This window comes from Typopeltis vanoorti, chromosome 12 (genome assembly GCF_054136105.1).
Source record: "Typopeltis vanoorti isolate ZY-2024b chromosome 12, IOZ_Tvanoo_1.0, whole genome shotgun sequence".
Lineage (NCBI taxonomy): Eukaryota > Metazoa > Arthropoda > Arachnida > Uropygi > Thelyphonidae > Typopeltis > Typopeltis vanoorti.
In genome coordinates, this window is record NC_143560.1 from 118,727,822 (window position 1) to 118,743,814 (window position 15,993).

Genomic DNA, 15,993 nt, shown 5'->3' on the forward strand with positions numbered 1-15,993 from the left:
CTTTCCAGCTCTCCTTCCCTGCTTGCCTATTCTTTGCTGGCTAGCATTCTTGTTATCCAGTGACAGCTGCTCTATAAACAACTGATGTGCCTGTCCTCCATTACTGAGATCCAAAACAAAACTAGTGACAGCATAGCTGACATTAGTACAGTAACTGCATGCTGCACATGCTTGCCATAAGTTATTAGATAATATACAAACAACATTTCTGTGTTATTCCCTAAGGATTACAGCATACATTAAGGAAGTTTACTACTTAATTACATTTAAGTCTCCTTTTATATCACTACTGCTTAACCACGTGGCAGCTCCAGTAATATTAAGCATTAATAAATGCAAACACAAGTATTTTTTAAGAGTATTTAAAAACATATAACATATAACAAAAACATATTCCTTATTAATGAAATTTTTCACTCATATATGTACAAAACTAAAAAACGAACATAACAAGTGAAATGATTGTGAAATTTTTACACAGGGTTGTATGCTTTCTCTTCTGTTATTTATAATCTACATGGAAATCCTACATCATTAAGGAAATTGCTATCAAACCTACTATTCAAATTGGGGATGTTAATCTTTATTCTTATGAGGGGGGGGGGGTCTGGAAAGTTCAGATAAACACCTAGACAAAAATAATGTTAAGGCAACTGATATAACCACAAGAAAGAACATCGTAGTAACAGGATTATGAAGATAACTTTTGTTCTTTTATTCTTATATCCTCGTATGTTCTTTCTGTGGTTATAAAAAACACTTACACATAAACAATATTAAAGAATATCATTCTTGTTCTAGGTGTTTATTAGAACTTTCCAGATCCCTTCCTCATATATGCAAATGATGTATCCTCTGAAATAAATATGCTGCAATAAAAAAAAAGCAAACAGAAAATTAGTTATATTCTTACTAATGAACTCATAAGACAAGCTGCATGTTTTTTAGCTATTTAGGCACAGTTTTTAGTGAAGATGGTAAATTAAATATAGAAATAGAGAATGGAATAAATAACATTGATATGGTGAGAAGCTATTTGAAGAAATTCATGTGACAAGAATAAAATTAGTCAAAAGACTATTGTACAAGACAACATATCAATCAATTTTAACATATGGATTGAAGAGCTGAGTTTGAAATAAAACAGATCAGTGACTAGAGTGATTAGAGACGCTGTGTGTGTGTGTGTGTGTGTGTGTGTGTGTGTGTGTGTGTGTGTGTGTGTGTGTGTGTGTGTGTGTGTGGCCACACATATAGTGTTGAGGAAAATTGAAAGAGTGAGCAGACGGCATCACTGGTAGAAACATAATTGGTGGACATCATAAAACAAGGAACTTGACATTCCAGAATGTGTAAACATTGCTGATCTGAAGATTAAGTGACTCCCTTAAACAAAATGGAAGATGAAGCATTAGCAAAATATGATCTTAATACAAAAATGTCATGAAAAAACTGATCCAGAGGTGACCAAGATATGATATCTACTAAATAAAACACCATTCTAACAAACTCATTCACTTTAACAAAATCCCAACCAAATCCCTATAGGTAAGGTACTAAAGGATATTCATTATAACAAATTATCAACTAAAACATCTCTTTGCTATAACAACACGATCATTTTTCTGTAAAAGCTAATCAGACTGATTAGTAACCCAACAAATAATAAACTAATTTGAGACAAAATTTTTGATAGGAAACTAGTCATAAAATATTATTTGTGTTAGAGAGTTATAATATTTGAGGATATTCTCCAGAAAGTGATGCTTATGGGATGCTACAAGAATGGTTATCATATCTTTAAATGTTACATGCTGATCAGCATTCATTATAATGGTTGATAGCCTGTGCTTTGTACTACTTATGAGCTTGCTGATTGCATATATATTCCTTCCACAAGATTTTTTTCAACTCCTGCATGATAATGTTGCCACAAATCTGTATAACTCATAACTGATTTATTTTCCTGATTCTTGCTATGCTTTTTGATTCTTTCCTCCAACATTTCATGAGTATTTCTCATACACTGCCAACACTGTACACTGTAAATAATAAATTACACAAATAACCACAGTAATTAACTTTAATGAAATGAAATTACAGATATTTTGCACTGAAAATAACAGTACATCATCAGGGTGTAGAGACAAGCAATCAAAGCAACGGGATTGCAAAGTACATACAGCAGTCAGTGGTTTACCAATTAAAAACTGTTGCCACGTGCTAGAAAATAGTATTAATAAATAATATTATTCAAAATATTATTAGAAAACTATTTTTGTTGGTTGCATAAGATAAGAATCTCCCAAACTTTTGGGGGGAGAGCAACAATTATTCCGATTCAGATTTGGCTGATGTAAAAGGGCTTCGCAACTTTCTTTGAAAAGGCGTTTATATTTAAACCTGCATCTATGGAGAAGATGAGCTTTATCCCACTATTGTGTTTAGTATTTATTAGATATTGTATTTAGTATCAATACTATGTGTGCCAGACCAGACTTTTGAGGTTTCATGTATTCAATATATTATATTGTCAATACAACACAGTATTGACGCTAAACACAATATCCAGTGAGATAAAGCTCGTCTTCTCCATAGAAGACGAAGGTTTAAATATGAATGCCTTTTCAAAGAAAGTTGCAAAGCCCTTTTACATCGGCTAAATCTGAATCAGCATTATTGTTTCTCTCCCAAAAGTTTGGGAGATTCTTATTGTAACCATCAAAAATAGTTTTTTAATAATATTTTTAATAATATTATTTATTAATACTAATTTCTAGTATGCCTGCACAGTTTTTAATTGGTAAACCACTGACTGCTGTATGTACTTTGTAATCCGGTTCCTTTGATTGCTTGCCTGAACTGCAATATCCCTTTGGGCATGCTGGTATCCTTGCATTGGTCAAGAACTGTTTGGCATTCAGATTTGAGACCTTTGAAATTGCATTCAGCACTTTCTCTCTCTCTCTATCTTTCCTATTCTCATACTTGCTCATTTCAAGGTGACTATGTGCACTTTCACCTGTCCCCCATGACTACAGTGACCATACGTCTTTTATTTGAGAAGACAGTCCTTTATTTCACTGCTCTGTCCTTTAGATTTGTTTTTTTTTCTAAAATGGCCATTTTGTCCTTTATTTTGTGAATTGAAATAGTAAATTGAATATTGGCATGCAGCACATGGCCCATAGAAACATGAAGCTCTCATTTCACCAGCACTCATTAGTGGCGCAGTATATATGGCTGCATCATTTATGTGCATGTGTACATATTGCACTTGACTGTGTGCAGTGTAGACGTGTATTGTATGTTCGAGCAGGTAAAGCTCAATATTGTTATTACATATTATTATTTTATAGAGCATTGTCATGGCATCCAAAAAGAAAATGTATTTTCAACAAAATATTGGACGAAGAATTTTTTTCATTAAGAGGACGGATAGTGTCGTCAAATGTAATAAATGTTCGGCAAATTTTAATATCGCGAATAGTAGCAGATCAGCAATTAAACAGCATTTATAGACATTGAAACACAAAGAAGCTGAAGTCCTTTATTTGTTCTTTATTTTCTCCAAAAAAATATGGTCACTGTACCCATGACCCTTAGTTTCCTTGAATTTACACTTTCATTTTCTTATTAAAGAGAACTTTTTTCAGCCTCCCGACTTTAAATCCATTCAAGTGCAGTCCATCAGATAATTACATAAGTCCTTTTATCCATCCTTCATGCATCCAATAACCATACCATTCCTCATCTACAACTTTTGCATTGACTCATTTGCAATCCTGATTCTTTGCATTTTACTTCTGTCATACCTCAGCAATAAACTTACAAACTTAACTACATCACTCTTCTTTTATGGCTTCTTCTAATAATTCTTATCTTCTTTCCTTCTATACTAGTTACCAAATTATGTGTACATGCCAAAACTGTTAGAACTCATTTTGTATATAATTTTTGTTCCTTCTCTCTGATCCTTTGTCAAGCATTAACTAAAGCATAGTCTGCCTGACCTTGTTATAATGATGATAGTATGTGGGTTATGAATTATAAACAATGTTATGAATAATAGCCGATATCTGTTTATAATCAAATTGTAATTTTATTTTGAAGAAGAAAAAAAAAACAAATGTTATCTTTTATTCTTATAAAATGATTATTTTTAAAAAAGATGACAGAAATCATCTTATCATGAATAATAATTTTATATATTATTTTTTATTTTGAGGAATAATGATTTTTATTATTTCTAGGCACTTCTTGAAACAATCAAACATTCCATTATACTTTTGCAGATTGCAAAGGCAAGTCAAAGATTTCATTTCTCATATATTATTGTTGTAATTCATTCATTAGAATTAAATTGCTTGTTATATACAGCACTCAATAATTAAATTGTGAATCAAGATATTTGTTCCAAAATAAAATTAGAATAATTTTATTGCTCATTTTGAAGACCAGCCATCCTGATAAATATCTTTCATTTTATAGTAATTGGTGGCATGTAATGACTGCTAGACTGCCATGTTCTTCAAGGCATTGTATGCAGCTGATGTTCATTATCTCTGTCACTGATAAGTATAACAGACACATTCAAGTTATTTAGCCAGATGTCTAATCTAAACCAAAACGTTTCAATGGAGTTTTTGTAGTGGTGATGATAGAGTAAGAAATGTAAGAAATCTTTACAAAAGCCATAGTAGATGTGTGTTTAAACAAGTTTTAATATGCTGAGTAACAACAGATTTGATGGTTTCTTTAAATGTAGCAAAAGTTGCTTGTATCTTACCTTGTTGATATATTGCCAAGTTTACCAGTCTTCTTAGTCAGTTCTTCCCTGTGAAGGAAGTTTTTAATGGCACTTGTGACAGAGTAACAGTTATTAGAAACACGTATTGACAAGAATTAATAAAAATAATTATATTTTTTCCAGATATTTGGCCTGAAACTAACATGCCATCATCAATACATAAGTACAAGCACAAGGTGAAGCTAGAATGGCAGAATACATGGTAGCATTCCAGCATATGACTTGGATCTGCAAAAAGAAATAACATTACATTGTTCTAACTTCATCTGATGGTATACTGTTAGTTTGAAGTCATAATTGCAATATTAAAATTATTATTATTATTATTAATTCTTGTGAATACATATTTCTAAGAATATAATGGATGTTTGGCATGTACAATTGATGTCCAGCATTGCAAATGATGGGAATAAATAAACACTGGTTTATTTTTGATTGCCACAAAGGAGTAAAGGCACATTACAAAAAAAAAAAAAAAAAATTAAATTAAATTAAAAAAACATAGAACAACTTTTTTATGCCAAAACATGCCTTGAACATAAATATATGTATATACAAATACAATTATATGGGGAGATATGAAGTTGGATGATTGTGTGCAACTTCAGTATAAATGAAAGATAAGCATGTATCATGCATACATGTGCATGCACACGCACACACACACATGCATATATACTTCTTATGATCTAGTGTGTTTTATGTTTTTAAAGGTTGCATAAATATTCGAATTCTGACAGACAATTAAGTTTTGGAAGAGAATTTGGGAGAGATAAATGTGCACAATAAAGAGCTCTTCATTCATTGTTAGAACATATTCCAAGATGATAATTACTACAAATTCAAAGTTAACTAGCTTTCATTTTTGCTAGTTCCAAAAAGATTCAACAGAGCAAATTCCTCTATCAAGGCATCTTTACAAAAGATCACTCACAAGTAGATTCACTCTTTAGAAGGGATGTATCATGGTGCTTTGAAAAGAAAATGGATATTAAAAACTTTAACCATGATTCTTTTGTTCCATTTTAAACAAAAAAAAAAGAAAGAAAGAAAGAAATATTCCAAATTGATTAAACAAAAAAAATCTTTCAGTAGCTAAAGAAATATGATTTATAGATATCTTCTTCAAGATAAATAGATCATCACACTCAATTAGAAACACAAAATATGCTCGCCATTTCAGAACTGACAATTTACCTAATAGTTCAGCTGTTTTATGTAGTTCTCTTTTAACAGTATATCATGGCTTACCAACTCAAATTTATGGAAGAAACTCATTGCAAATGCAATATGACCAAATGCCATTTCATCTGGACTTTTTTAATCTCCAAAAAATTTATTTCTTACAAAAAAACTATTTTAAAGATAGAGTAGAGCCATTGACCATGAAAACTACATCTGTAATGAAACAAGTTTAAACAGGGCTATTTGCAAAGCTCATGCAGTGGATCAGGATTCTGGAATATCCAGTATGATTGCCTATCAGGACTTTCTTACACTATTTAAATAAAATTTATGTTTGCCAGTGATGTAATAATTATGATTAGACAATGTGATGGCTTATAATAGTAGTTTATTTATTTATTTATTCGTATGGAGTTTCCTCCTTATTTCTCCCCTGTCCCTACTGGGGCAAGTTGAGCCTCCTCATGGGGGGGGGTTAAGTATTTATGACTGTAGATCCGTGTGTGTTCACGGGGCCAGTTTGCCTGCTTGTGGGATGAAAAACCCCAGATAAACTGGTGGAAAAAACCCTGCTGTCCACGCCCAAGACCGGCTAACTTGACTATGGCTGAGGAATATCCTTAAGCTCCTCACGTCGTCGACAGGAATCGAACCTAGGACACTCCTTCCCCAGGCATATAGTTGCGAATCGCATAGCCACTAGGCTAACTGCGTGGACAAGATGTCAAATAAAGAACTCTTTAAAACTTCTGAATAGGCTCATGAGAGGAAAGTAACAGTTAAAAGTACCAAGTCTAAAATTCTTCCCATTTCATGTAAGCATTAATTAATCAAAACAGGAGGTGACAGCCCAAGACAGGAAGATGTGGAGGAGACTCATCATCAACAGTGACCTCACTTAAGTGGGAGAAGCTGCAGAAGAAGAAGAAGAAGATTAATTAATCAAAACAAATGATTAATGCTTTTCTTAAGTGCGGAAATTTTAGCAGTAGTCAGAATGATCTGGTATCTAATTATTTCTCAGATTCAACTATAACAAGCACATTTCATGTGTCACTCACAAAAGCTTGCAATTACCAAATATTCTAGCAAAATTGGCCAAGATAAACTAGGAATTAGGCCTACATGTTCGAGATAATGTATTTATATATATATATATATATATACATACAGGAGTCATTTTATCACACATATGTATGCTTTACATGCTTAGAAAGAAGGTCTAAGAAAAATTGACAAATACTTAACAGCAATCCATCACCCTATAATCATAGTCATAATCAGAGAATACAGGTCAATATCTTTTGATACAGCTTGATTTATTGCTGGTTTAGCAAATTTTACTTGAAAACACATGAATTCTGTCTTTGGTCCAAAACTTTACAAATTTCTTCTTTACAACATGAGGTGGACTTACTGAACTAAGAAAATATATATTTCAAAGAAAAGCCCTGAAAGCAATAGGGAATACAGAACTTTATACTGATGAAAACAAACTAGAAGAAAGAAAGCATCAGATGTTCACTTATCATCTATTGCAGACAAATCATTGTAGAAGAATTTTGTTTAAAATTACATCCTGCTTATAAATAATCAGACAGAACATTTTGCCTTAGTTTGCTCACTTTCATATCTTCATTAACTGAACACCTCTCAACAAAAGACTGTGACACTTTATAATGATAATAGAGCAACTATGAATAACATTAAAAAACCTCAATAAAATTGTATTTCTATTATAAAATGACCAAAAATGTATAATTTAATTAAAAAACCTCCTAATGTTAACAGAACAAGCAAGGAATTGGATACGAATTATTAGTTTATAGATATGGCAAACTGAGCTCTGCTGGGCAAGGGGTACATATGGAATAGTAGGAAATGAGAAAGCAGATCAGTTGGCTAAGACAGTAGCTGCAAAAGAAGTTAAAGATAAGCTCTAAAAAGTTTTCAAAATCAGACATAAGAAAAACTTGCAGATCACCATTCTGCATTTGTATTCTACATGACTACATCTGATTTTGACTGAGTTCTGTAATCCACCCAGATGCTTCTGGTATTATTATTATATTATAATACCAGAAGCCACATTATTATATTACATCAGGAAATAAGTGGCTGGTATCAAAACAACATTTAGAATTCTTTATTCTTGCAAGTAGGATTGATTTTCAATTAATATAACATAATTTCATCGTTTTAACAATATTTGGTTGTAGGCCTGTCTCATTTGTTTCCATTTTTATTTGTTGAAAATTCTCCATTTGCACTAGGTCATAGATGGCAAACCTATGGCATGCCTGAGAATTTTGCTGGCACATCAACGATTTACAGGTGATATCCTTTTATACGCTTATAAATTATTCAACTCTTTTTTTTTTTTTTTTTAAATTATTACGATACATGCAAGTTAAATTTTGTTTTACACGAGAGAGTAGATATGAAGACATGAATATGATTGGTGCGGTATTAACAAAAAATCACGCCACCCAAAGACATAGGCAACCGACAAGTGTTGAATTGAAATGCTAATTCTCTTCAACCGAATTCCATAACATCTGAAACTGTCATAACAACATTCACTATATATTTCCTAGTTTTAACACATTCACGAAGGATTGTCATTTATCATTCCGACGGAACTTCTCATTACCAGCAGGCTCAACTTACACAACGTTTCAACTCTTGGTTGAATTTTATTCCTGCTTGTTTGGGTTGAGCTAGCAGGCAAACTCACACACGCATTATATGTACACTGACCATATTTTTTTGGAGAAAAAAATATGGTCAGTGTACATATTTGGTGAAACAAATCAGAAATTGTTTCATAATAAATAAAAAAAAAAAAGTTGCATTTATTTGTTTCACTAAAACTAAAAAGCTTTATAACGTTTATTGTAAAATATAAGCATTTTAAACAATCATATTATTACTTAAAAAAATTTAGTTTTGATACTTTACACAAGAATAAACTTTTTTTTAATAAATCAGGTTTGTGTTTTAAAAATTCATAAAACTGTATTCAATTCATATCAAAGTTCCATTTGGTATAAATGCATGCTTCAATGTTTCGATTTTTAATTGTTTTTTTTCCACTGGTCCACATATTGTTCTTTAATGAAAATATTTGTTCAGTGGGATGTTAGATCCAGGGAGACCTAAGCAAAATTCAACGATTTTTAAAATGTTTTTGAAAGATACATGTTTATCTGCTAAATATTTAAAATATTCAACTCTACTACGTCATTTTGTCGCCATTCTTTGATCTTTTCACTGGTGACATAACTTTTACTACACGAAACGTCATCAAATAGTTTGCTGTCATTTATATTTAAGTTCCAGTGACTGGAAATGAACAAAACACTTTCCTTGATCTTCGCCTGCAGAGGGATTTCTCGTAGTAGGACCCATTCAAATACTTCCATTTCCACGAACCAGCTGTTTCCAGTTATTTAAATAATCAATGCAGGTTTGGTAAAATTTATGAACTGCATCTTTAAATATGTTGGCATCAATGTTCAATTTACTATTTCAATTCACAAAATAAAGAACAAAACGGCCATTTTAGAAAGAAAAAAAATCTAAAGGACAGAGTAGTGAAATAAAGGACTTATGGTCACCGTAATTATATGGCAGTTTCAATTCGTGGTAGAATTTAAATTTGTGGTACAATAAAACAAACACTTATTTCATGTAATTGAAAAAGTGGACAATAGCTTTTAGTATCTAACTAAAAGCTATTGTCCTGATTTGAGTCTGTACAGCATAGTTTCTGTGGGAGGGGACAATAATAGTGCAATTAGAGACAGCTGGAATAAAAACGGCACTAGCTAATGAATCACACTATTTGTTAAGAAATATATTACACAGACTGCAAAATCCTCTGTACCTTATTCACGGATAGAATAAAACTACACTTGTTTTTCTTGCTTATGCAGTAAAATGGCTTTGGGGAAGGCATGTTTTTAGCCGAGGGGGGGAGCAAGTTACTATCACCTCGATGTGAACATGTTTAAACATTTTTCGTGTGCAAGGTAATATGCAAAACTTTTTGATGTCTTTTTTTTGTCAAGTAAAATCAGGGGTTTGAGTTGCAAGGGCAAGTTATTTTCGAGTAAATAGTAAGCATTTCGCTGACAAGTTGAGCTTCCCTTGCTCATCTGACTTCTATGATGAGTTAAAAGCATAAATATTTTTCTCACTACTGTTTTTTTTTTTTTTTTTTAAACCAACATTCAAATCAATTTAATAATACAATAATCAATTTTACACTGAATAATATTATAAATTTATATATATTCTAGTGGAAAGGCTTAGACATTGGTTATGCATTATTACTAAATAGTTTAGGGAAATAATAACGTAGACTAGGATATACATTAAAATAACTTTTTAATGTATTATCCTAGTCTACGTTGTTATTTCCTTAAACTATTTAGTAATCAATTTTTATATAAATAAATAATATAAATAAAATATTATTTATAAAATTGTAAATAATTATTTATAAAATATTATATATTATTATAAATTAATTAATAGATTTTCTATTAATTTTTCCCCTACTAAAAACTGTCCGGCACGTCTACAACTAGATTTGTAAACTTTTGGCATGCGCACATAAAAAAGGTTTGCCACCACTGATTGATTACCTTTTGTCCAATTCATTTTTCATCTATGCAATGATCACTTTCATTTCAATTTTAAAATCTTTTCCAGTATTTCTAATGCTTTCCCAGCATTATAAGCAAAGTGCTCAAGTTTGTTGCTTTGGTGAAGTGTGACCTAAAATTGTTGGCATTAGTAAAACCTGGCTCTCAGAGTCAGATGTTGTAACTGGAATCGAGTGCAAAGGACAGTATTTTTAGGAATGATAGGAGGGAGGAGTACTGCTAATAATATCAAATGATTTGAGACCAATTAGGATAGAAACACATGATTGCAATAATAGCGATAATGTCCTATGTAGCACTGAGTTTGAGTTATTTGACATGAAGTGGAAGCTAACTTGATGAAATATATGGTGGAATGCTGCAGACTTGGCAGTTCACTTGCTGGGGATGAAAAAATACATCACAAAATTACATCGATGAGTCGTAAATGAGTAATTATAATGGTGACTTAAATTATTCAAATATTGATTGGGTAGTAGTGAAAACTTGTGATAAGAATGAAGGAGAATTTGTTGAGCATTACATGACAACTTTCTCAAGCTGCATGCGAAAGAAGCAACTTGAGGACAAAGAGTATTAAATTTGATCATAGCTTCAGAAGATGTCTCAGTTAAGGATGTGATCATTTTCCTGCCAGTTAGTGACAGTAATCATGCTGTACTAACCTGGGAAGTAGCCAACTGTATGAATGTTCCAATCAGGGTGAATTATATATGCCAAACTACAAATCTGGAAATTATGACAAACTCAGGAGAATACTACATTTGGTGTTTCATATTGTCATTTGTTTAATGAGAAGGATATCAGCAGTGTATAGGAAGCTTTGAAAAGATGCTTAAGCTTCTTTTCAAAGCTACAACAATTGGAATATCAGCATGTGTGCTGAAGAAATGCTCAGCCAAACTTGCTAGACCCTTGACATATTTGTATAATTTTAGTCTTAGCTAAAAAAAGATCCCACAAGAATGGAAAGAATGTATGCTAATTCCAATCATATTTGTATGATACGATGTATGATTTGTATAATAATTGCACAAGGGTGGTGCAAAGACTGATCTGTCTAACTATTGACCTTTCAGTATCTCTGGAGTAATTGTAAAGATTTTAGAGAAGTTGGTAAGAACTTGAATACAGAATGGTTCTGAATGTGTCCTAAAGTTCAAAGAACAAATAGAATGGGTGTGCAGTCTTATTCAGCGAGATCCATAAAAAGAGGATCATGTGAAAGGAATATTGTGAGAATAGAAGTGAAAGGCATTATGATATATATAAAGCTCAGTCCAGAAAAGTTACAAGTATTATACAGAAAACTAAGTTGAAGTATGAAAAGAAATTGGCTATACAGGCTAAAGGCAACCAAAAAGAATTTTATCATTATCATCATGCTGCAGGTAAAAGAAAGAATGAATGTGAGAGAATAACATTACTGAATGCAGACAGTAACCCTTGTGTCAGAAGCACATGGTGTAATTCAAATAATGAGTCTTGACTTCACCAAGATCTATTAACCTGGTGTATGTAATATAGTGCATAATGCCACCACTACCTTGGATGAAGAGATAGAAGTGCATAAGAAGTAAGATGTTCTAGAGCTGTTGCATAACTTGGATAAGAATTCAGCAATTTGGCAGATGGGTTATCAGCATGTGTGCAAAAGGAATGTTCAGCTGAACTGGCTAGGACCTTGACTTATTTGTATAATTTGAGTCTAACTCAGAAAAGATCCCATAGGAATGGAAAGAATATATGATAATCCTGTTGCACAAGGGTGGTACAAAGATGGATGTGTCTAACTATTGACCTATCAATATCTCTAGAGTAATTGTAAATATTTTAGGGAAGCTGGTAAGGACTCACATACAGAAATATAGAACAAGATATATTATTATTATTATTACGGGCAACTCCAAGGAGTCCTTAGACTCATCGAGGGAGGCCCTAACATCATGTCAAGAACAACTATTCAACATTCACACAGTATCTATCATATTTCGCCTTGAACTCATTCACAGTCATGGCACCGACAACAAACTCTGGCAGCTTATTCCACTCATTCACCACTCTCCAAGTAAAAAACCTAGCTCTAACACCCTTGCTAACCACACTCTTGCCCAGTTTCCATGGATGGGCCCTAGTTCTCCCACCACCAGTCCTGTTCTCAAAAATATTCTCAGAATTAAACTTATAGAAACCCTTCAGTAATTTGAATGTCTCAATCTCACCCCATTTCTGCCTATCAACCAGTTTCTGCAACCCAAAAATCTTCAACCTGTTCTCATAAGATTAATTCAATAGACCTGCTATCATCTTGGTCACTCACCTCTGGATTCTCTCCACCTCCTCCCCATCAAGAAGAAACCCTGGAGCCCAAATCTGGACACAGTAGTCAAGATGGAGTCTTATCAAGGCTCGATACAGAGGAACAATAACTTGCTTGTCTCCGCTCATCAAATTATTCTTCACTAACCAAGTGATTTGATGAGCTGATTTAGCCACTTTTGCAGTGTTGCCCCCTAAACTTCAACTGTCTATCCACCAACACTCCCAAATCCCTGGCCTCATCAATCTTCTGGAGTGCAGTTCCACCAATGTGATATACTGCTGCTATCTTTTCACCCCAAAATGCGTAACCTTACATTTGGCCACATTAAATTGACATCCATTCTCCCCTTAGCCCAGTCCTCCAAACTATCCAAATCATCCTGCAAAATTTTTATATCATGTGCATTCACTATGGCTCTACCCAACTTTGCATCATCAGCAAACAGCTGAACAGTTCCTCTCAGATCCTTTCCTATATCATTAATGAACAAATTAAATAGTAGTGGTCCAAGAACAGAACCCTGCAGCACACCATTAGTCACAGGCCGTCTTTTGGACTCTACTCCTGAATAAACAACTCTCCGATATCTCTCCATCAACTACACTCCTATCCATCTTACCAACCCTATATCCATCCCCATATGTTGCAGTTTACTGATTAGAATTCCATGTGGTATCCTGTCAAAGGCCTTAGCAAGGTCCAGCAGAATCACTGTAAACCCATTACCCTTATCCAGTTCAGCTGTCACTGTGTTATAAAACGTGAGCAAGTTACTGAGGCATGATCTACCCTTCACAAAACCATGCTGTCCCCCATACAGTATTCCATTTTTATCTATCCATTCCTGTATTTTCCTCTTGACTACTTTCTCCAAGACCTTGACAACAACTCCTGATATGCTGATTGGTCGGTAATTTGCAACAGTAGTCTTGGAACTCCTTTATGCAGTGGAACTATTTTCTCCTCTTTCTACTCCCTCGGGACTAACCCAGACCCAAGACTCGAATTAAACAAAATGGTCAAGGGCACTGACAATTCTTTAGCCGCTTCACGTATGACATGAGCTGGTATACCATCCAATCCCACAGATGTATTCAGATTAAGATCTTTTGATAGACTATTCATCTCCACTTCATTCACCACAATTCCTGTATAAGCTGTTGGTTCCTTCATTCCTGCAATATCATCACCTGGATGATATACTCTTGCAAAGTGTTCGCTCAGTAATTCCACTATATTAACTGATTCAGTTACCTCCCTGCCATCGGCATTTCTTAAAATCATTCTGCCGTATACATTTTTTCTTTTACTTGCAACATATCGAAAAAACTGTTTGGGATTCTTAAACGTGTGGACAGACTTATGTGTTCGTCGAACATGTTGTTTATTTTTTAATGGTATATATTAGAACACAGAAACTAAGTAAATAATTAATTTATTAACTTATTGCTGATATTTTGCTGGTGTTATAACCAGCATCTTCAGAGCACAAAAACACAGTTGTCACAATATGCGAGACTATAACAACATGGTGTAATCAACGGACTAGTTAAACAAAATTGTAGCAGCAACATAAAGACTAGAGTCCTGATTTTTGGCGCCCTCTATCTGAAAAAAAAAAAAAAAACTAGTTTTTTCTTAAGATGACTGTCTCCCAGATCTTAGGCAAGTTGATACAGCCATATTTGTTGAGATTTGGAATGTGTTTCAGGGCTTCTGTCGCCTCTAAGAACAATCTCTCCCACTTGTAAGAGCTTCTGTGTAGTACTTTTGTGTTTTTCCAGTTGATTCTGTGTGCAGGGGTATCGAGAACATGGTCTGCTAGGTCCAACTTGCCATAGTGATAATTCCGGAAGTATCTTTTGTGTTCGCTGATGCGGATGTTCACAGTTCTTCCTGTTTGACCATAGTAGGCTTGATTACATGAGCAGAGTACTTGGTAGACTCCTGGATGTGATAAAGGAGGAATGCTGTCCTTGGGTGAGCAGATAAGGGTTGCTAATTTGCTACATAGTCTGAATGTAGTGCGTAGTTTATGTTTATTAAGAATTCTTGAAATCTTATCGGATGTGCTTTTGATGTATGGGATAGTGACTGTTTTTTGTAGTTCTCTGTGGTGTATGGTGGGAAGGGTTTCTTAGGAGCGTTTAGTATTTTGTTTATCTTATGTGGATTATAGCCATTGCCCAAGAAGGTGTGGCGTGAGTGAGCCAGTTCAGCAGCAAGAGCATTGGAACAAATTGCTCTCGCTCTATGGGTTAGCGTTTTTAAAATGCCATATTGTTGAGAAGGATGATGGTGCGATTGTTTGTGTAAGTATCTCCCTGTATGTGTGGGTTTTCTAAAAACTGAAAATGATAAGGAACCATCTGGAAGATGTATGATAACTGTATCCAGTTCCATTGTAAAGTGGATTTTTGGATGTTGGCTATTTAAATGCACTAAGAATGTTTCCAATGTCTCTGGGCCATGTGGCCACATAGCAAGCACATCGTCAACATAGCGTAGCCAAAGTGTTGGTTTGAGAGTGGCTGTATTGATTGCTAGTTTTTCCAGGTGTTCCATGTAAAAGTTGGCTAGAGGGGGGAAAAGGGGGGGATCCCATGGTTGTCCCATGTATTTGTTTGTATATTTTCCCTTTCCATGTGAAATATCCTGCATGTATTGTGAATTTGAATAGTTCAAATATATCAGGGGGGAAGTGTGACTTCAGTAGATTGAGGGTTTCTATTAGTGGTACATTTGTGAATAGTGAGGTGATATCAAAGCTTACTATTAAGTCTGAGCTTTTTAGGGTAAGGTGTTGTAAGATGCTTTTTAGGTGGGCTGAATTTTTGACAGAGGAGGGAGAATTGTTTGTGAGAGTGGCTAGTAGCTTCGCTAAATGTCTAGCCAGTTTGTATGTGGGACTATTTATACTGTCCACAATTGGGCGTAAGGGTGTATCTTGTTTGTGAATTTTTGGTGCTCCATAGATCCTAGGTGTTTTAACATGGAAGGGC

The 15,993-nt window shown here is 33.8% G+C and overlaps 1 protein-coding gene across 3 annotated transcripts in view; it reads left to right on the forward strand.

The window, feature by feature from the left end:
- The window catches only part of LOC150101175 (oxysterol-binding protein-related protein 9), a 613,809-nt gene that overhangs the window by 180,765 nt on the left and 417,051 nt on the right, over positions 1 to 15,993 (forward strand). For all 3 annotated transcript variants that reach the window (XM_090402198.1, XM_090402199.1, XM_090402200.1), the window contains exon 7: positions 4,254 to 4,304. In XM_090402198.1, the coding sequence (XP_090258324.1) occupies positions 4,254 to 4,304 (51 nt within the window). The remainder of the gene's footprint in view (positions 1 to 4,253; positions 4,305 to 15,993) is intronic.